Below are 21,868 nucleotides of genomic sequence, written 5' to 3'. Positions count from 1 at the left end.
TTAAATACTTTGGTTCACTTTCCCAAGAAAACAGCTTGTTTCACACATATTGGCCAAACCACGCCTCAGGCTCACACTCTCCCTCCTCTTATGAGCTCCGATTTCCTTCTCTTCCAGTTTTGGGCAAGCCATGATGTGCCTACATACTAGACCTGGACATCAAATAAGAATCAGGTTGCTAATTTTCATATGGAGGAAAACTGATTTATACAAAGCATAGTGTGCTCAGTTTATACATAAAGACAAGCTATGTTTTGCCAAAATAGGAAGTAAGAGAGAGAATCTGGAGAAAAGAGCGAGTGCAAGCCCAAGGCACAATCCTGTGTGTGAACAAATACAGTCACTACAGTACACGCACACGTACACACACACACACACTCACTCACTCTCTCTCTCTTTCTTTATCCACATTTAAATTAAAGTGTTTACCCTAAACAAATGTAATAATGTATGGTGCATATAGCCAATACAGTGGCTATAATTGATCTGAAAAGAAGATCAATGTGAAGATTCTATATTTTAAAAAAACAAATATTGGCAATGTTCTGGACTGCTGGGGCAGCTGCAATTCCCTAATAAAGTTTACAACAGAAGAATTAAGCCCCCACTGACCCCCTAATTATTTTGATTAAGGTGCTGTTCTACAATCATGCAGCAGAATCTGTTCAGATGAACATATTTCTGTTTGAGATGGTGCACAACATGAATGTGTAAGTAGCTCTTATTTCTTTAAAGGCCCATCCCCAGTGTGATCAACTTTACATCAAGATTGCTTTACTCACCCACACAGGCTTCTTCATTTCTGATCCAACCTTCTTTACAATCTGTGCAGTCTGCATTAGTTGCACCAGTGCATGTTTTACATGAATTATGACAAGCTGTAAAGCAGAAGCAAAATTTGTAACAACTGTATTTAAAAACTGCTATTCAAAATTAAAATATACAATTATGACAGAACACTGTGGTGTTTCCCCATTATAATCAGACAGGTACATTGGTACTCACCGTGAAGGTGTCTTCTGGCTGGTGTAGAAGAGGTCACCCAACGTGGGATTACATCCCCCCACGCTCCAGAAGGCAGGAAGTAGAAGTACTTGAAGATCCTTAACCCATCGCATGTGGGCGGATCCCTTCAGTATCTAAAACAGCTCAAGCTTCAGAACATCAATAACATGAACAACAAACCATCAAGCAACATTACTATAAACTGAAAACAGACACAGTGAAGGAAGGAAACAGCCAATCACACCTCCCTTCCAACATAGAGATCCAGAAAAGAAAACCCCCCGGGTGGGCCTTGGGTGACCTCTTCTACACCAGCCAGAAGACACCTTCACGGTGAGTACCAATGTACCTTTGTCGGCTGGTGTAGGAGGTCACCCAACGTGGGAGATACCACAGCACCAACCACGGGAGGGGAAAAACAGATAGAAAGACTGGATCTATTGACCCGGAAGGACCCTCTGCAGGACCCTCCGACCAAAGGCCGCTCTGGCCTCATTATGCTCATCCAACTTGTACTGTCTCGAGAAAGTAAACGGCAAAGCCCAAGTTGCTGCCTTACAAATCTCCTCAAGTGACACTGCTGATGACAGAGCAGCCGAGGTAGCCGCTGACCTTGTTGAATGAGCCGTGACCTGACACGGCACCGGCAGCTTTTGAACCTTGTAAGACTCCACAATGCACGCCTTGACCCATCTGGCGATGATCGCTGCCGACACTTTGGACCCTTTCTTGGAGTTTTTGAAAGACATGAATAGAGCATCAGACTTGCGGAACGTCTCCGTCCTATTCAGATATATTCGTAACGCCCAACGAACATCCAAACAGTGCCACTCCTTTTCTGACTGATGACGAGGATCAAGACAAAAAGATGGTAAGTAGATATCCGACGCCCTATGAAAGTATGAATTCACCTTCGGTACAAAGGACGGATCAGGAATGAGCCACAGAGTCCTTGGAAAATATACACAAATTACTCTTTACTGATAAAGCCTGCAGTTCCGACACCCTCCTAGCCGACGTTATGGCAACCAGGAACGCCACCTTCCATGACAACAACTGCAGGGAAATCGACCTGAGACGTTCGAAGGGAGGGAACAGCAAGCCCCTTAAGACCACATGCAAGTCCCATGAAGGAAAACGGTGGCAAACTGGGGGCAACAGATGGTCCGCTCCCCTCAGGAATTTTCTCAGCAAAGGATGTTTTGCCTGGAAGGACTTCTGCTGAGGGAAGAGCATCTGAACCAAACACGCTGCTTGTCTCCGAAGGGTGTTTGGCTTAAGGCCCAGTGAAAGACCATCCTGAAGGAAGTCCAATAACTCACGTAATTTGCACTTTTCCAGCTGCAAAGCTCATCTGGAAGCCCAACGCAAAAAACTACGCCATGTAGACTGATAAATCTTGTTGGTGGACTCTTTCCTGGATGAGAGAATGGTCTGAATCACACCTTCCGACAGCCTTTCCTTCTTTAACATGGCCCTTTCAGCTTCCAGGCGGTCAACTGCAACCACTCCGGCTCTGGATGAAAGATGGGCCCCTGCTGCAGCAGATCTGGGCGTAACGGGAGTCTGAGAGGTTTTTCCACCGTGAGATCGACGATCTCGGAAAACCATGGCCTCCTGGGCCAATAAGGCACGATCAAAATCAGTGATGCTTGTGACTCCCTCAACTTCCTTAGACAACATGAGAGTAAGGGCACTGGAGGAAAAGTGTACAGAAGATACGGAGGCTACCAAACTGATAGCGCATCTGTGGCTTCCGCCCTCCTGGTTGGGAATCTTGAATAAAACCTGCGCAGCTTGGTGTTCTGTTGCGACGCGAAAAGATCTATTTGCGGCCTGCCCAGTCGTTGAGTCACCCATTGGAATACTACAGGGCGAAGACTCCACTCTGCCGGCTGGATCTCCTGACGGCTTAGCCAATCCGCCTGAATATTGGAGGCCCCGCTCACATGGTGTGCAAGTATAGACAGAAGATTCCGCTCTGCCCAGTACAAAAGCTCTAATGCCTGCAGATGAAGGGACTTGGACCTCACCCCCCCTTGTCGATTTATGTGCGCCTTGGTTGAAACATTGTCCGTGCGCACCAACACATTTCTCCCCTTGACTGCCGGGGTGAAGGCCTTGAGAGCAAGAAAAACCGCACGTAACTCCAGACAATTGATGCTGTGGCAGGCCTCCTCTGCCGACCACAGCCCCTGCGCCGACCTGCTGAGGCAGTGCGCCCCCCAGCCAGACAGACTGGTGTCTGTTGTCACCAAAATCCTCCTTGGTTCCACAAACATTTTTCCCTTCTCTAGGTTGTTCTGAACAGTCCACCAGGTGATAGATTCCCTGAGGCCCCATGAGAGAGGAACCTTCTTGTCTCATTTGAGGGCGATCCTGCGTTGGAAAGGCAGCAGTGCTCACTGAAGATGGCGAAGATGAAGCCTGGCCCAAGGAACGGAATCAATGGCCGCTACCATCAGGCCGAGTAGTCGAGCAAGCTTCAATACGCTGAAAGACCTGCGCCCCAAGGTCTTGCGAGCCAAGGAGACAAGGACCGCCATCCTGTCTTGTGGAAGGAACAGCCTGCATACTGACGTGTCCATGATCACCCCTAGGTGTCGAAGGCGCGTAGATGGAAGCAGGTGACTCTTGCTTACATTTATTAGGAAACCGTGCTCCCGCAGCAGGGACATCGTCCTGGACAATGCCGCCTCCATGGCCACTGCTGACCTTGCTCGAATCAAAAGATCGTCCAGATAACAATAAAGGTGAATGCCCTCCGTGCGAAGGATGGCTACCAGCGGGCACAGCACCTTCGTAAAAACCCTGGGGGCCGATGACAGACCGAATGGCAGAGCACGATACTGAAGATGCCTGCCCCCGTAGCAGAAGCGAAGCGACTCAATGGGTGAATTGGAACATGTAGATATGCATCCTGAAGGTCTACTGACGCCATGAAGTCCTCGGCTTGCAGCGCCTCTGAGATGGTCCGCAGAGTCTCCATTCTGAACCTCTTCCTTATCACGAACCTGTTTACGGGGCGTAGATTCAGGACCGCCCTTGCAGAACCGTCCTTTTTCGGCACCGTGAAGATCACAGAGTAAACGCCCAGACCCCTCTGGGCAAAAGGCACCTCCTCCACGGCCCCTATGTCCATCAGGTGTGAGATTGCTGAGAGTAGACCTTTGTGCTTTGCAGCATTTCTTGACCTGGGCGTGAGGAGGAACCTGTTCCCAGGAGGACTGGAGAGCTCCACTCTGTAACCTAGCCTTACTATGGAAAGAACCCACCGATCTTGGATGGATTCTTTCCAAACGGTCCAAAATTCCAATAGGCGCGCTCCCACCTTGCCATCCTGGTTGTCAGGACTGCTGTTTTGGACCATGTTACTGAGAAGAGAAAGACTGGCGAGCCTGGGAAGAAAAGAACTGCTTCCCTTGTCCCCTGGACCTGTTCCACTGTGACCTGAAAGGTCGGAAGTAGTCCCGCTGCCTGTATAGCGGCCTGAATGCCCTAGGTGCCTGAGGGGGGTCTGCGTGGGAACACCTTCTCCTCCTTATGTTGCACTAAAGGCAACGACTTCCTCTTATCTTTTTTTAAATCAACACTTCCTTAAGTGCTTCGTCCCCAAAGAGCTTACTGCCCACGTAAAGAACAGCTGCCAGATTAGCCTTGGAGGTGTTGTCCACCTTCCAATATTTTAGCCAGATATTACGTCTGGCCAACATTCCTGCACACACTGCTCTAGCTAAAAAACGCACACTGTCAAATGTAGCATCTGCAGCGAGGGCGGCCGCTCTTTGCAAGCGGAGGAGCTTGCGGCGCATCTGCGCCTGATCAGAAGGAGGGTCATTAAGTAGCTCATCAATCCACAGCACGGATGCCCTAGAAACTAGAGATGCTGTGGTATCAGCTCTAATAGCCATGGCCGAACATTCATGCGCCCTGCGTAGAGCAGCCTCTGCTTTTTTATCTGCCTGGTCCTTAAAGGTGGAGTCCCCATCCTTGGGCACCACTACACCGCTTAGGAGGGCTCCGAAGGGCGCATCCGTCAGAGGAACCTTTAACAAATTAAGTGCCTCCTCCTCAAAATTGTACAGTCTAGAAGCCACCACTGGTGCACACTTAGCTGCAGAGATAGAGGCCCATTCTTCCTTGTCACCCTGTACAGAGTCAGTTTTCGATCCTTGAAGCTGAAAGATGTCTGGGGACTCCTCCCCCGATCCCTCCGAAGAATGCAGATCCTTATCGGAGTAGGGAGTCAACCTCATGGAACGCCTGAGCCTTTTGTGAAGAGGTGACTCATCTCCCGACTCTGAAGATGAACTATCCCTCAATCTACTTGTCCTGGCACTAGGGCGACCTACGAGAGCTGCAGCCACTGATCTTTGAACAGCCTCTTCGATCCAGCCCTTTAACAACGCGGGCTGAAAAACGCCCCCTGACCCGCCCACGGCTGGCTCCCCGGCCGGAACAGCGACACTGGGGGGAACTCCTCTTGGCGGGGAGGGACTCCTCCTCCTCCCCACGGCAGGCCCCGGTCTCACCAGGATCGGTCTCTCCGGACTGCCTCCACAAGACGGAGCGTGCTCCTCTGCTCCCCCGAGCCGGGCTGTTTCCTCCTCCGCTGGAGCCAAGCCCCCCAGGCTAGCTGATTGCTGGCGTGCCCTTTGTGGTTCACCTGCCGCCTCCCCGAGGGGGTGTCTATCCGCCGGCGACAAGAGGGGCGGCGATAGAGAAGCTGCCTCCTCCCCAGCCGCTTCGCCCACTAGCACGGAGGAAGTCGCGCGATGCTTTGAAGCAGCCGACGAGTGCTCCCTGTCAGCGCGATTTTTCTTCTTCTGCTTTTTGCTCTTTGGGGGGGCTGTCTGCCTGCGATCTTCGTACCTGGAGTCATGATGGGCATCCCGATCGCGGCCATCGGGCTGGGGGGATAGCCGCTGTGACCTGGTGGTGCCAGCAAGGCTCCCCTGAGCAGCCACCATTTTGTCCAGTCCCTTCGTGCCATTCTTCTGATTTGGCGGGAAGAGCCTTTGACGGGCTGAATGCTCTCTAAATGCGAGCAGGCCCAATCCCTTCCTGGTGGCCATCCAGTCTAGGACCACCCCAAATGAAGGGGACAATAGGACAGGGGAGGAACAGAGGAGCCAGTAGAGACAAAAAGTAGAACTAAATTCTCTTTGTTTAAAAAAAATATATATATAAGCAAGATTAGAGAAGCAATACAGGTTAAACAAGGGGAGAGCAGAGATCCTAATCAGGAAAGAACAGAAACAATACCAACAGAGAGAAACATGAAGCGAGCTAAGCAATTGTGTCCTCTGGAGCTAAGGCAGGAAGTAGAACTGAAGGGATCCGCCCACATGCGATGGGTTAAGGATCTTCAAGTATTTCTACTTCCTGCCTTCTGGAGCATGTGGGGGGATGTAATCCCACGTTGGGTGACCTCCTATACCAGCCGAGAATGAGTCTGCTATTGTGCATCTTTCATACATTTACAAATGCCTAAATCATAACCTGCCAGTTCATTTGTATGTATTTTTAGCTAGTCTCTGAACATAATAAAGTTTTAATAAACCTATCAGTACTGACTTTCACTATGTCCCACTTCAAGAAACTCCTTGTAAACCGCTATCCAATCTACACATGTTAATAAAATGGCCATAATGCAGTTGTAGCAGTGGGCAACAAGTAATGCACAACTGATAATCCCAAATAGGGATTTGAATCCCCATGCATAGGAAAACAAAACATCCAGCCAGTTCAATGTTGCCTGGATGGACAATGCAATCCAGACATGCATCCAGATGCACACCTGCATCAGCCTTCCACTTGCTGATCTTATTTGCTGGATTGGAGCACAGGTTATTATAGCCACCAGATGTCTGAGAACTTTTCCAATTAGCAAAATCTAACTGTAAAACAAAGAATAGGGGCATACTGACTAAAAAATAATCAGTGGGCATGACCCAGATTATGTTAGACATGACTTGTCTCATTTATTTCAGTGGTGTGAGTAACTTAGTCTGGATCTTAAACAGTTTTGTCCACTGAGACCAAAGGCTGATTCTTCCATGCTCTTCATCTCAATCCACTATTACTTTTACATATTTTTAAATAAGGTGCTAAAGCATTGTGCTTGTGTTTTCCAATGTCATATTTGCAGTTAGCATACATACATAGCTGGGTTACAACTGGGTTTTCTATTCTTTATTGTTAAGCTATATTTAATATTGTATGTAAAGTCTCCTGTCTGGTTTAAAAGTGGTGCACTGCATTATAAAATATATGCTCAATAATGGCACTGTCAAACATTCCTGTTTTACAGTATATAATTTCAACATTCAGCGAAAATATCAGTTAGCTCTTAATCAAGCTTGAGTTTCAAAAACTAAGTTAGTTTCTTGGAAAAGAAAAAACAAAATAGATTTTATATAAATTACATTGATTTTTAGGAATATTTAAGGAAGGGTGCAAATAATTAACTAAACCAGCTTAGTTTGTTAAATGTTTGCACATACTGGCATCTTATTCAATTAGCAGTTTTTTTTAAAAAAAAACGAAAGCTTATGCTATCAAGTTATAAACCAGGCATCCCCAAACTGCGGCCCTCCAGATGTTGCTGAACTACAACTTCCAGCATACCCAGCCACAAAAAATTGTGTCTAGGGATGCTGGGAGTTGTAGTTCAGCAACATCTGGAGGGCCGCAGTTTGGGGATGCCTGTTATAGACTATCTAAGAAGCATAAGAAGCAGTAACCATACAAACTAAACTGCTAATAGGTTATCAAACAAATAAAAATGTTGTTGTATTTGGACTGTGATCAACAAAACATGTAAAACAGGTTCCTGCACATAAGCAATCACATTAGCTTCAGTGGCACTAAATTAGTTCAAGTGCTTGCTTTACCCAGTTGGAAAGTTCTCTGGATAGATGCCATTGTCAAGGAACTCAACACAAGCATACAGACATACCTGTACAAACAGAATGTGTATCATTTTTGTGAGAGTTGTAGTAGCCATCAGAGCAGTCTAAACAAAATTCGCCTTTGTATTCTTTGTTACAGTTGCATGATCCATCGCCACCTCGGGTGCCATCTCCGTCACAACGGCCATTTCCATGGCAAGGTCTTTCTGAACCACCACGACAAGCTTAAAATTACATAAAACGTGACTTTACCATTTCATATAGGGTACAACCAAATATAAACCTTCTACTACATCTCCCACAATAGTTATGCCTTTTGAACACCAGGAGAACCCAGCAACATATTTTAATTTGGCTTTTAACCTACAGTGATCTAATATTACTCCTTCTCACCTATAGCTTCCTGGACCATTGCTGTTCTCAATATGCACTGAAAGCTATCTGTTTACTCACCCATAAAGGTTCTCTTGAACCAATGATCCAAAATCACTAGTTCTTCATGCAATATTTCCACAGATCTAAATTGGTGGCTGCTGCAATGTCATTCTTCCTAGCAAATACTACTACTTATGTAGACCTGGTTTGCTTTCATGTAGAGGTATTAGTCATTTTACACTCTTATTTAAAAAGGAATACTTTTATGAAAAAGATAAAGTTAGCAACTAACACTCTCCCCATGAAGACTACATTTGAGGCAGTTGCTTCAGTTGGTCTGTTCTGCAGCTTCCCCCTCTAACTGTTGGACTGTTTTTAGTCTGGTGAGTGAAACGTTGTGCAGACTTCATGTACATATACAGGCATTCCAAGAGTTGTTTCATGTGCTTTAACTTGTTCTTATTGCATTGCTTTGGGATTGGCTAGATCCCAGTGTTGGAGATGAACTTCCAGTGCATCGACCTTTTGCACCAATTATCCTAATGACCACTAGGGGCATTGAGAGTAGAGACAGTAAGGGTCTCCCTATCTGTCCCTACTCTATGACCCCTGAACTGACTCTGCAGCACTTCCTGTGCTGTCACAATCCTTCCTTTCCTCCTAGAGAGCAGATAGAAACATCTCTCTCTCTCCTTACCTATCCATTATGTAGTCCTTTAGATTAGATATAGGTCTTTCCTATCTAAGTGTATTTAACCAATAAATACTTAGTGTTTAGTCATACAAGGATCTCCATGTGTTTTCTCTAAATAGCTGCAATATCCAAACCATCCTCTGCTATCTACTCTGTAACTGGAGTGTGTGCTCATTCTTTAGTGCTCTGCTGTTTTACCTATTGTGGGTAAAAATCAACAACCTCTAACACCCAATCCCTATTCTCTAGCCACAAAGAATATATTTACAAGTGTTTCTAGTAAGAACTGATCTGCCTACTTTCCTTTCACTATCTCTACAAATGAACTAAGTTTGGTTCAAATCGAGGCCCACAAGTTAGATCTCTTGCACCTCAAATGTTCACACGTCCACCGTCTTGGATCGGGGTGGATGACATCATTACAAACTACACCACTGATGTGTCCCTGTGTGTCACTCACTACAACTGTACCAAATTTGGTCCAAATCAGTTCACAAGTTAGCCCACTTGCACCTCAAATGTTTATGCACCCGCCATCTTGAATCAGGGTGAATGACATCATCACGAACTACACTGTTGAGGTGACCCTACAACTGTACCTGATTAAATTCATATTGGTCCAGGTATTGCAAAGTTGATGGAGGGCACACACACACAGACACACAGAATGCCGGGTGATCTCATAAGCCTATTTGAAAGTACACTAATAATAGATCTGATATTAATTTATAATATAGCATAGGAACAGTCTTGCTGGATCAGGCCCAAAGCTTATCTAATCCAGCATCCTATTTCACACAGCGGCCCACCATATGCCTCTGCAAAGACCACAGGCAAGAGCTGAGGGGCATGTCCTCTCTCCTGCTGTTACTCCCATGCAACTGATAAACTCTTCTTAAAGCCATTCAGACTCTTGGCTGCCACCACACCTCGTGGCAGAGAATTCTATAGGTTAATTATGCACTGTGTGGGAAAGCACTTCCTTTTGTTAGTCCTAAATTTCATCACAATCAGTTTCATGGGATGACCCTTGGTTCTAGTGTTATGACACAGAGAAAAATTTCTATCAAGTTTCTCCACACCATGCATGGTTTTATAGACCTCTCATGTCTCCTCAGTTATCTTTTTTCTAAATTAAGTCATCTCAGGTGTTGTAGCTTTGCTTCATAAGAAAGGTGTTCCAGGTCCCTAATCATCTTGATTGTCCTCTTCTGCACTTTCTCTAGTTCTATGTCCTTTCTGAGTTATGGTGACCAGAACGGTACACAGTACTCCAAATATGGCCGCAATATAGATTTGTATAAGGGCATTATAATATTAGCAGTTTTATTTTCAATCCTCCTCCAAACTATTCCAAGCATGGAATTGGCCTTCACAGCTGCCGCACACTGAGTTGACACTTTCAACGAGCTGTCCACCACTACCCCAAGATCTCTCTTCTGGTCAGTCACCGACAGCTCAGACTCCACCAACGTATAAGTTAATCCCTGCTAACTGGGCAAAAAGACAGCTTTAAAAAGTGTTAATTATCTTATATTTAGCAGGGGGAGTGCAACTGGCCCTATCCAACACCAGCACAGCATTCCTCCAGTGGCTGTTGCTGGAGTCTACCTTATGTTTCTTTTTAGATTGTGAGCCCTTTGGGGACAGGGGACCATCATCATGATGTATTATTTACTTTTCTATGTAAACCGCTTTGAGAATTTTGTTGAAAAGCGGTATATAAATATTCATAGTAGTAGTAGTAGTAGTAGTATATTTGAAGTTGTAGGGTTTTTGCCCCAATATGCATCACTTTACACTTGCTAACATTGAACGGCATCTGTCTCTAGGTTGCCCACTCACCCAGGTTGTAGAGATCCTTTTGGACCTCCTCAAAATTTGTTATAGATTTCACTACCCTAAATAGTTGTGTGTCATCTGCAGATTTGGCCACCTCACTACTTACCCCAATGTCTAGATCATTTATGAATAAATTAAAAAGCACTGGTCTCAGTACAGATCCCTGGGGGACCTCACGTCTTATTTCCTTCCATTTACAGAACTGTTTATTTAAACCAATCTTCTGATTCCTGTCCTTCAACCATTTACCAAGCCACACAGGAACCTGTCTCCTTATCACATGACTGCTAAGTTTTCTCAGGAGTCATAGGAACATAGGAAACTGCCATATACTGAGCCAGACCATTAGTCTATCTACAGTGGTCCCTCGACTTACGAAGTACTCGACATCCAAAGATTTCGACATACGAACGACAAAAAATACCGGAAGTCGTTGCCGGTTTAGATGCGGCTTCCTCGACCTACGAATTTTTAGATGCGGTTTCCTCGACTTACGAGTGTTTCCGGACCTCCGTGGATGCACTTTTCGACTTACGAAAATTCCGACCTAGGAACGTGCGTTCGGAACGGATTATCTTCGTAAGTCGAGGGACCACTGTAGCTCAGTATTGTCTTCACAGACTGGCAGTGACTTCTCCAAGGTTGCAGGCAAGAATCTCTCTCAGCCCTATCTTGGAGAAGCCAGAGAGGGAACTTGAAACCTTCTGCTCTTCCCAGAGCAGCTTCATCCCGAGGGAAATATCTTGCAGTACTCACACATCAAGTCTCCCATTCATATGCAACCAGGGCAGACCCTGCTTAGCTATGGGGACAAGTCATGCTTGCTACCACAAGACCAGCTCTCAGTCTTTGATGAGGAGCTTTGTCCAAAGCTTTTTAAAAGTCCAAGTATACGATGTCAACTAGATCACCTTTATCCACATGCCTTTTGTCACTCCAAAAGGTTGGTGAGGCAAGATTTACCTTTGCAAAAGGCATGCTGGTTCTCCTTCAGCAAGGCCTGTTCTTCTATATACTTAATTTTATCCTTGAGAATGGTATCCTTAATTTTAACCATTTGCCCAGAACAAAGCTAACCAGCCCATAATTTCCCAAATCCCCCTCTGGATCCCTTTTTGAAAATTGGTGTTACACTGGCTACTTTCCAGCCTTCTGGTACAGAGCCTGGTTGTAGGGTTAAGTTGCATATTTTTTCAAGATGGTCAGCAATTTCACATTTGAGTTTCTTAAGGACTCTTGGGTGGATGCCATCTGGCCCTGGCAATTTAATTTTTCCAGACCGTTTAGATAATCTCGTCACCTCTATCTGACTCAATTCTTTAGCCTCTGTCCCCAAGAAGCTCGGTTTCAGGCACAGGTATACACGCAGTATCCTCCGCTGTGAAGACAGATGCAAAGAACTTGTTTAGCTTCCTGCAATCCTCATATCCTCAATCCCTTTCACTCCCTCAGTGTCTAATGGTCCAACCACCTCCTTGGAAGGTTTCCTACTTCTGATGTATTTAAAGTAGTATGTGTTATTCCCCTTGATGCTTTTAACTAGATGTTCCTCAAACTATCTTTTAGCATCCCTTATTGTCACCTTGCATTTCTTCTGCCAGAATTTGTTTGTTTCTGTTTTCTTCATTTGGGCAGGGCTTCCAATTTCTGAAGGAAGTCTTTTTCCCCTTTATGGCTTCCTTGACTTTACTAGCTAGCCATGCTGGCATCGTCCTATACTTGGTAGTACCTTTCCTCCTTTTTGGTATACATTCTAACTGGGCTTATATTATTGTGGTTTTAAATAAACTCAATGCATTCTGGAGCAACGTGACTCTCCTGATTTTCCCTTTCAGTTTTCTTTTCCAACTCCTCATTCTAGAGAAGTTTCATTTTCTGAAATTCAGAGTCTCTGTGTTATACTTCCTTGGTGATTATCTCCATGCATGTATGCTGAATTTGATCACATTATGGTCACTGTTCCCTAAAGGTTCCACCACACTGACATCTTGCATCAGAACCCGGGCACCACTCAGAATTAAGTCCAAGGTTGTCTTCTCTCTGGTTGGTTCCGTGACCAACTGCTCTAGTCATTCAGCATATCTAGAAATTTGGCTTCTTTGTCAGTACCTGAATGTGCATTTATCCAGTCTATTTGTGAGTAACTGAAGTCATCCATTATTACAGCTGTTTCTCTTTGATGTCTCCCTGATTTCCTTCTGCAACTCCCAGGCACTGTCAGCGTTTTGGTCAGGAGGGCGAAACAAAATGCTGACAGTGACTTGGCACTGCAGAAGGAAATCGGGGAGGTAAAGAGAGCCAGAGCTGTAATAATGGATGACATCAATTACCCTCACACAGACTGGGCAAGTTCTGATTGCTAGATTTACTTTGGAGCCCTCAGTACAAGCAATTATCATCACCATCTAATTACCAAGGCAGTCTGGTCCGTACATTCCACTAGGGCAGCAAACTTCAATTGTTTCTATGCAGAGCCACTTAAACAAATCAGGATATTTCTTCTTCCTGTAAATACAAAGACAACTATTTCTTGAGTAAGATTTTTGTACATAACATTTTTAATGTAGAATACTGTGATCAGACAAAAAAAAATCAAAAAATTCAAGGCAAGCTTCTAGATAATATGGATTACAATTCTCACACCTGTCAACAGTCTACTAATAAACCAACTGAGATGGGCAAGGCAAGCCTTTCAGTTCTAGGTAAGATGTACATTAAGTTTCAACAGCCTGCTATCTTGACTCCCACTCCCAACACCTGTATACAATTCCTCTGCTGCTGCTACTTCACCTTGCAGCACCCTTCATTGCAAGGGTCATGGTTCAATTTAGTAGGGTGGACAAAGAGAGACAAGTCCCTGATGCCAGAAGAAAAGAAACCAGGGCGTGTCAGAGTTTCCCCCTTATACCTCTAGGTGGTTAAAGAGGGGCGAGGAGGGGAGTGATCTCCCTTTGTGTTAGGGAGGCTGGGGGAAGCTCTGCAAAAGGATCCCCCAAGGAGGAAGCCAGTGAGGCAAATGTCATTAATAATAATAAACTTTGTTAGCCTCCCCATAACAAATTATTCTCTAGGTAGCTCATAATAGGTATATGAACATACAAAGTTGCCTTCTACTCAAACTACTGATTCATCTAGCTCAGAACTACAGTGACTGGCAGCAGCTCTCCAGCATTTAACCACCTGCCAATGCAGCTCCTCCAGTTTAAACCGGGCCCAGAATCCCCTCACAGAGGCCAGTAGAACCGACTGTTCTGTGGGGGGGGGGGGAGAAGAATTTTTTAAAAAATGAAATGTCCCAATGGCCTACTCTTTAAAGAGGCTACTTAAAGATCAAATATGCTTTTCACTGTTTCTATCACTCTTACATTACAGCCCTTATAAACCTCACCCTCATGCGATTTAACTCACACAAACACAAGTTACATTGCAGTGACGGTCAGACAGAACAAAACACCCTTCCCATATAGATATATGAGGTGGTGAACATTCTGGTGGGGGCAGGATCATCTCTCACCCTTGAATCTGAGGAAGTTCTTCAATAGGTTCCACCCATACAGGGCGGAACAGAACTGTTAAAACAGGGAAATATAACTTCAAATATTTTAACAGCTCTTTCTTTTTCTAAAGGAGGCAAAGAACACATTCAAGAGCACAGAGAAGTATATCCAAAGCCCTCTAATTACATAAAGAATTCTCATTCTCATAAAGAGAATGAGGCTGCAGAATATTTCTGGAGCAGGATATCAAGATTCATTTCTACAGTTCAACTGATGTCTCTTATCTGTCACTTGGTACATACTATGGTAGCTTTATATACATTGTGCTTGGAAAAACTTAATAAAAAGGGTTAATAATCTATATAGAGATCTAACTATTGACTACTGTCCTGAGTACAACATTTTAAAGTTGATCAATTCACACACTATACACAATACATTTTGGGATGAGTATACGACATACCTATTTTAAGTCTCTCAGATTCTTTTCTTATTCAGAACTGTAACAACTTTGTGTAACTGATCTGTTCATCTTTTAGTGCCTATCAGTGTATCAAGTTCAAAATAGCAGTAACTCCCTTCGCATTTGCACTATTAGGATCCCATGCAAAATTACTAAACAGGTGAGTTTTCTCTCTTTTTTAAGCTTGAACAGAAGTAAAGTTCTCCAGATTTAACTGAAGGCATGTATCTGGTTTGTAGATTCTATGGCTAAGTGAGGGTATACAAGGAAGAAAAACTTGCCCTTCTGATCCCAGGTGGAGCTGTCAGGGCTGGTAGCTAGATAAACTGTCTTCTTTAGTGGCAAATGGAGCAGGTGTGATCTGGAATTAATAAGAACCTTATGGAATCCTACAAAGCAATGCTGATAGAATGCTTATCACATGCATTATAGTAGTACCTTGTAGCTTCAAGTGAAAGCATCATTAATGGAAATCTAGAGGTTACTGAAGGTTACTAGAAGAACATATTAGAACTGCCCTTGCTCACTGGGCAAAGAAGCACCCTTTAAAGCAATTGCTCTCTTATATTTAGCAAGGGGATGGCAACTGTCCCTATTCATCCCAGTATGGAGATCCTTCCAGTGACTGTTGCTGTCATCTCTCTTGTGTTTCCTTTTGGATCACCTGCCCCTTTGTAACAGGGAATCATTTTCTTATTCCTTTTGCTTTGTGAACCTTTTTGTTGAAAAGCAGTACAGTATACAGTTATCCATTTTCATAATATCTCACAGGATACTAAAGTTCCAATTTGGTTCCTTCAGTAAGTTACTATGGTACATAAACAAAGAAGGCATCTATCTATATGGGTCATGCAAACACTCAGACTGGTCTGCTTCTCACATGTGTCAACATGATGTGACAAGCCATCAGCTTTACATGGTGTTTCAAACTACCAAAACTGGGGAAAATAATTAAGAGTCTGAATGGGCTCCCCAATGATGGTGATTTATTCTTCTTCATGGTCATCTTGTTCACCAATTAGGAGACAACTCCATTCTACAGAGGTCTGAACATATTCCACCTGTGCTTTAACAGAGGTAAAGTAAAACAAACAAACAAAAAGATTAAAAGTACCAAGCCCACCGGCTCTTAATTTGCACAGATGGCTTGGTAAGTGCCTATAGTTATGTGAGATCATTGCTGAACTCCAAATAAACTTTACATTAACAAGCCTCATCTACAGTTCTCCCAAATGCTTAATCTAAGCCAACAAATTGCATTATGAATAAATCAGCAATGTCTTACCAAGATGAACAAGCAAGTCTTATCTAGTGTAAAGGTTTGATGTTTTCTAAATAGCTGAAAATGGCACCAAATATGTCATTACCTTCTTACTTACCATTTGAACCACCAAGTTTCTATATGTTCTTCATGCTCTTCTACCATGTTGTTGCATTCAAAGTTACTACTGTCACACAGGTTCTCTATTATCTCTACAAGACGAATTTCACTAAAAAACAACAACACCAAAACAAATCCATCTGAGAGAGTACAAAAGTTATAGAGGTCAATTAAACACACTTCCAAAAGAAAAGTCAAGCAATTAGCGTTGCTATTAGATTCTGGCCTTATCAACAAGCTACAAAGAATAAACATTTAATGCAAAAAGGTGAAGTAGCTCAAAAATAGTCAATATGATGCTTTTAAGATTGCAGTCATTACTGCAACACTTTTATCTTGGAATAAATCTCATGAAATTGGATAACTGGATATGTTTAGCCTGGAAGGTGGCCATGGGGTGGGAAGACAGGACATGAGGGCACTCTTCAAACACATGAAGAGAAGTCACACATATCTGGGCAAATACTTGTTCTAGTCCTGCCCTTGAGAGCAGGAGAGCTCTAGTAGGCATAGGTCATAGGAAGTTAGATTTCAGTTGCACACTAGGACAAGCTTAACTGTCAAAGGAATTTGATAATGGAACTCGTCACCTGGTGATGGGGGATTTCCCTCATTGGACGTCTTCAAGCAGAGGCTGAACAGTCATCTATTGGGGATGCTCCAGCTCTCGATTTCCAGTAGAGAGTAGGAATACATGGCCTAAACCCCACCCCCAAATCTATGATCCTATCATTTTAAACATGGGCCTTCTAGAGTGATGGACTGTAATCAGCAGACTTCTTGCACTCCCTGTTAAGGATGTGCATGGAACCGGGAGGGGCCAGTTAGGGTGCACACCCCACCCCCCACGTTTCCCCTGCCGGCACACATTTAAAAACCAGTCTGGTGGGGTGGCAGCGTACCTCCCTACTGTCCTATCTGCTCCTCGGACTGGAAGTAGCCCATGTGCACATCAGTGCGAGCTAGTGCGACATGCACGCGCACAGGCTACTTCTAGTTCGAGGAGCAGACAGGGCGGTAGGGAGGTACACTGCCACCCCGCCAGACTGGTTTTTAAGCAAGCGCCAGTGGGGGAATCATGGCAAGGGGGGGGAGTGTACCCTCTCCTGCCCTTAAGGTTACCCCCCACCCCCGCCGCTTTTGAACCTTTCAAACTGCGCAGTGTTCGAACCTATTCGGAGGCCTGTAAAAGGGCCTCCGAACAGGTTCATGCACATCCCTACTCCCTGCCTCCCTCCTCCGCCTATATTCTGCTTGCCCTGCCTTTCTTCCACTGATCTCACAAATGATGGAGTCCTCAGAAAAAGACAAAGGAATTGTTCACAAAGATTAATTCTGATTATTGGCTTGTATAGAACTGATTTCTTTCTGCCAATTACTTCAATACAGTGTAGCATACAGGCAAACCTTGGCATTCGCGGACCTGACATCCACAGTTCCACGTATGGGTGGTTGACACCTGACCTTTGCATATGCAGGGGGGAAGGGGTCAACTTCTAGAGATGTAGGTTTGCCTGGTGATGAGTTTGCTGTCATTCAGACACATGGAAAGACCTATAGTGTCCCAGGCTTTCAGTTTCTGAGAGATTGTTGCTGCTGCCAGGTTTGAAAACTGGTTTGTTTGTTTATTGGCCAAGTTCTGCATTTTAGTATACTGGTTTTAATTTTTGTTTCTTGGTCACACTGAGAATATTTTACATGGAACAGTGGCATATACATTTATTAAATAAATAGTTTGCAAACTCAGTTCAAGCCACTATTCCTGGAGAAAATCCCCAGCTAATGCTTACTATAGGCCAGGTGTGGGCAACTGGAAGCTCTCCAGCTATTGCTGGACTACAACTCCTATCATCCCCAAGTACACTTAACTGAAGCTGGGGATGATAGGAGTTGTAGTCCAACAACAACTGGAGAGCCTCCGGTTGACCATACCTACCATAGGTTGTTCAATTCAGATGTCACAGAGAATGTGAAGTGAGGCACTTGCATTTAGTCAGAGACATTTTTAATCCTTGACCTCAAGCAGTCATGCATTTCTATCATAGGAAATAGAAAGAAACTGAGTGATTATGAACTACTAACTGCAAACTCGCAAGATCTTCAGTAATGTGATCAAGAAGTCTGGCTTCAAGTATTGATCAAGTGTAACAGAAAATGAATCGAATGTGCTCTAGATTAAAACGCTTTCTCCTCACATATTGTGCTTCATTCAGTCCCAGCATCTTGCATGCTACAAGCAAAAATGTAACCTTGTTGAAACAAGAAAATTCACACACAAGGGCACTTTACCTGGTCTCATACTTAGATAGTGTTTTTTCTTCCCAAGCTGTATTGCCACCTCCAAAATTCTTTTTTGCAGTATCTGTTAGACCCTGCAGAGCATAAATTTAGCCACTGAAACAATGACAAAGGCATTTTCAAGAATGATTGACTGAAAAGCAAAGACATATTTAAACAGATACTAACAAATCTGCCTAGAGAGCTGTTAGTTCAAATCCCCACAGGTGTGTTTCCCAGAATATGGGAAAGTCCTATATCAGGCAGCAGTGATATAGGAAGGTGCTGAAAGGCATCATCTCATACTGCGTGGGAGAAGGCAGTGGTAAACTACTCCTGTATTTTACCAAGAAAACCACAAGGCTCTATAGTCGCCAGGAGCTGACACCGAATTGACAGCACTGCCTTTCCTTTCCAATAAATGGTATCTAAAATTGTGACAGTTCAGGCACAATTTACAAAACAAACCAAGTTTTGAATGCCAAATAAAGAGCACTCACTGACATACAAAGCAAGGAAGCAGAGCAGCAAGCGAAGCAGACTAACAACACTTGTGCAGTTAGTTGTGCTGACTAACAGTGCACTGTTAGTAAACTAATAGTGCAGTTAGTTGTGCCAAAATAACTGCACTACCCTGCCCATAAGATCCAAGCATTCCATAGGAAGCCTTCTGTGCCAATTGAAAATATGTCCCTGAGGGTTGCAGGAGGAAAGCATAAAAAACTGCTCCTTCTCCAGAGCAGTTAGTTGGTAAGTGCTATTAGCCTGCTTCTCTCACTGCACTGTTGCTTCCTTGCTCTGACAGAAAGTCAGCATAGGAGAAAGTGACAGTGTACAGTTAAGTGGAATCTACAAGAACCAGCATCAGTTAAAAGAAGCTTGTCTAGATATCATAGCCACCATGTTTGCGGGAATAAAGCCCACAATCCCCCCTTAAGAGATAAGCAAACTAGCCACATACTCTGTTTCGTTTTAGACTGGGGACAGGGCACCATCTTTCATTCTTTTGCTATGGCTTGGAGAATTCTTTTTAATTGAAAAGGGGTATATAAATAAATAACTGGCCTGAGTTGCCCTTGAGCCTGTCTGCTTGCACAAGCATAGCAGTGCAGCTCTATCATTGCATCTAACATTGTACTATTTTTTATAAAATTGTAAACTCTCTTGGGATTATTTTAATGAAAGGCAGTATACAAATTTAATAATAAAAATAAATAAAAACTGTACAAAAGGACTTCTTCAACAGTATCATAACTGCACCAGAGCCCAACCATATTCTATATTTGGATACAGTGATATCCTTTGTAAGTATTTAACTTTAGCTTACCTTAAAAAAAAACCTCCACCAAGAGTTATGGGTTGCTTAAAGAAGCAACCTATTATTTTTACTCCCCTCCTTACAGAAGGACACAGGCAGCAAAGAAGCATTCAAACTATTCCTCTCCACTCCAGCTAAGTCTTTCCAAATATATTCAACACAGAAGAATAGAAAGCAAAATTTTGACACTGATTTTTGATAACTTTGTGTCTCTAACAAAAATTTCCCAGATTCACCCTAACTTTGCCCAGTTAACCCCTGTTAACTGGACAAAGAGGCACCTTTTAAAAGTAGTGATTCTCTTTATTTAGCAGGGGGAGAGAACTGGTCCTATCCAACCCCAGCACAGCATCCCTCCAGTGACTGTTGCTTGTGTCTATCTTATGTTTCTTTTTAGACTGTGAGCCCTTCAGGGACAGGGAACCATCTTATTGATTTATTTATCTCTCTATGTAAACTGCTTTTGAAACTTGTGTTGAAAAGTGGTATATAAATATGTTGTTGTTGTTGCTGCCATATCTCCAGGGCCAGCTACATTTATCCCCATACTGACTGGCCTCTTCTCTTCATTCCTGTCTTGTAGGGATGCTCACAGAACTGGTTCAGACGGCGGGTGGTTCCGCTAGTTCAAAAGCAGGGGTTTATGGGTTTTTTGCTGCTTTAAGGGCGGGGGGAGCGTGCACTTACCCCTCCCGCCACTCTTCCCCCACCAGTGCTTCATTTTCATTAAGTCCATGAGATGGCAGTGTACCTCCCTGCTGCCCCATTTACTAGATATACCCGGAAGTAACTGACGCACCAGTGCACATCGCGCACAACTGTGCGCGTGACGGGTACATGACGCACGCATGTCAGATACTTCCGGGTATATCCAGTAAACAGGGGCAAACGGGGCGGCAGGGGGGAACGCTGCTGCCCCACAGACTTACCTCCAGCACACACTGTCACACTCCCTACCATGAGCAAAGGTACCCAAGGTAAGGAGGTGACAGAGACCATGGAACTGCTCCTTGCCCATGCAATAGCAGGCCTTTAAACATTACTGCAATGCTCTGAGAGAGAGAGAGTCACAAAACAGCAGCTCCCATACCATTAGCATAAACTTCTATAGGGCACCTCAGTAATTCCTGTACCGGTTATAAGACGGGGCAAGGGAGTGAAGTAGCTGCTGCCATGAATACACCCGTGCTCCCGACCCAAAGTGGTGCAACATTCCGAACTACACTCTCAAGCAATAACAGACTGCTGTATTGTCTCCACGATCAACCCAGTGTGGATTATCGACCCAGTCAGCAATACACGGAGAGTACAGCAATACCTCACGGCTTTTTGCGAATTTAGAGGAGAACATCTAACTCTCCCCCAGCTTGTCGTGCTCATCCTCTGAGCTATTTTCAAGCTGCCCCCACCCCGCCCCCCGCTATCCCGAACTCAGGCTGTGCAGGCAAGGAGTGGCTTTTAACAAGGCCTCGGTAACACCAGAGCCCAGACTCGGGGTGGGGGAGCGGGGTAGCCCTTTGGGCCGGCATAACTACCCCGGATCAAGAGGGCGGGGGTCTTTTTGGCACAGGCGTGGTGGGGTAGGTCCCTCATCCCACCCAGGGGTAGGTAGAGCCCTTGGTCTCTGCATCCTCCTCCTCACCTTCGTGAATCGCTCAGAGATGCCGCGGCATGTACTGCAGGCCTGCCGGAGACGGTCCGAGGCAGAAGCCAGACGCGGCGGCGGCAGCAGTAAAAGGGACAGGAGAACCAGCGGAAAGAAGGCAGCGCTCAGACACCGCCACCGAGCCTTGCACGCCGCCAGGTCGGCGTTCAACCACGGCGAAGATCGCATTGCGCCCCGTTCTGGACCAGCTGGCTAGCTCACTCCCTCACTTGGCGATCGCACCTACCAAGACGAGCCTCGGCATGACTCTATAGGGGAGCCACACACACAGGCAACCGGCTCCACGCCGGGGCCATTCAGAATTCTACCTTAGACCCGCCCACATGTACGCTTCAGCCAATCCATCCACAGTCACTGGCGTACTACAAGCTCGGGCCTTGGACGTGGCCCAATGGGAGCTCGCCACGCTCCGAGCCAATGAGAAGCCCACGTGTAG

The 21,868-nt window shown here is 44.8% G+C and overlaps 1 protein-coding gene across 4 annotated transcripts in view; it reads right to left on the bottom strand.

Moving 5' to 3' along the window:
• The window catches only part of CRELD2 (cysteine rich with EGF like domains 2), a 29,488-nt gene that overhangs the window by 7,339 nt on the left and 281 nt on the right, over positions 1-21,868 (bottom strand). The window contains exons 1-6 of one of the 4 annotated variants that reach the window (XM_053255190.1): positions 21,409-21,771; positions 18,461-18,543; positions 16,170-16,280; positions 13,244-13,335; positions 7,967-8,143; positions 783-878 (exon numbers count right to left, since the gene is read on the bottom strand). In XM_053255190.1, the coding sequence (XP_053111165.1) occupies positions 783-878; positions 7,967-8,143; positions 13,244-13,335; positions 16,170-16,280; positions 18,461-18,543; positions 21,409-21,600 (751 nt within the window). In that variant the 5' untranslated portion in view covers positions 21,601-21,771. Of the gene's footprint in view, positions 1-782; positions 879-7,966; positions 8,144-13,243; positions 13,336-16,169; positions 16,281-18,460; positions 18,544-21,408; positions 21,772-21,868 lie in introns of those variants that run through there. The other 3 variants (XM_053255188.1, XM_053255191.1, XM_053255189.1) reach the window with 3 other exon arrangements.

This window comes from Hemicordylus capensis, chromosome 5 (assembly GCF_027244095.1).
Source record: "Hemicordylus capensis ecotype Gifberg chromosome 5, rHemCap1.1.pri, whole genome shotgun sequence".
Classification (NCBI taxonomy): Eukaryota; Metazoa; Chordata; class Lepidosauria; order Squamata; family Cordylidae; genus Hemicordylus; species Hemicordylus capensis.
This window is presented reverse-complemented; position numbering and strand designations above follow the sequence as displayed.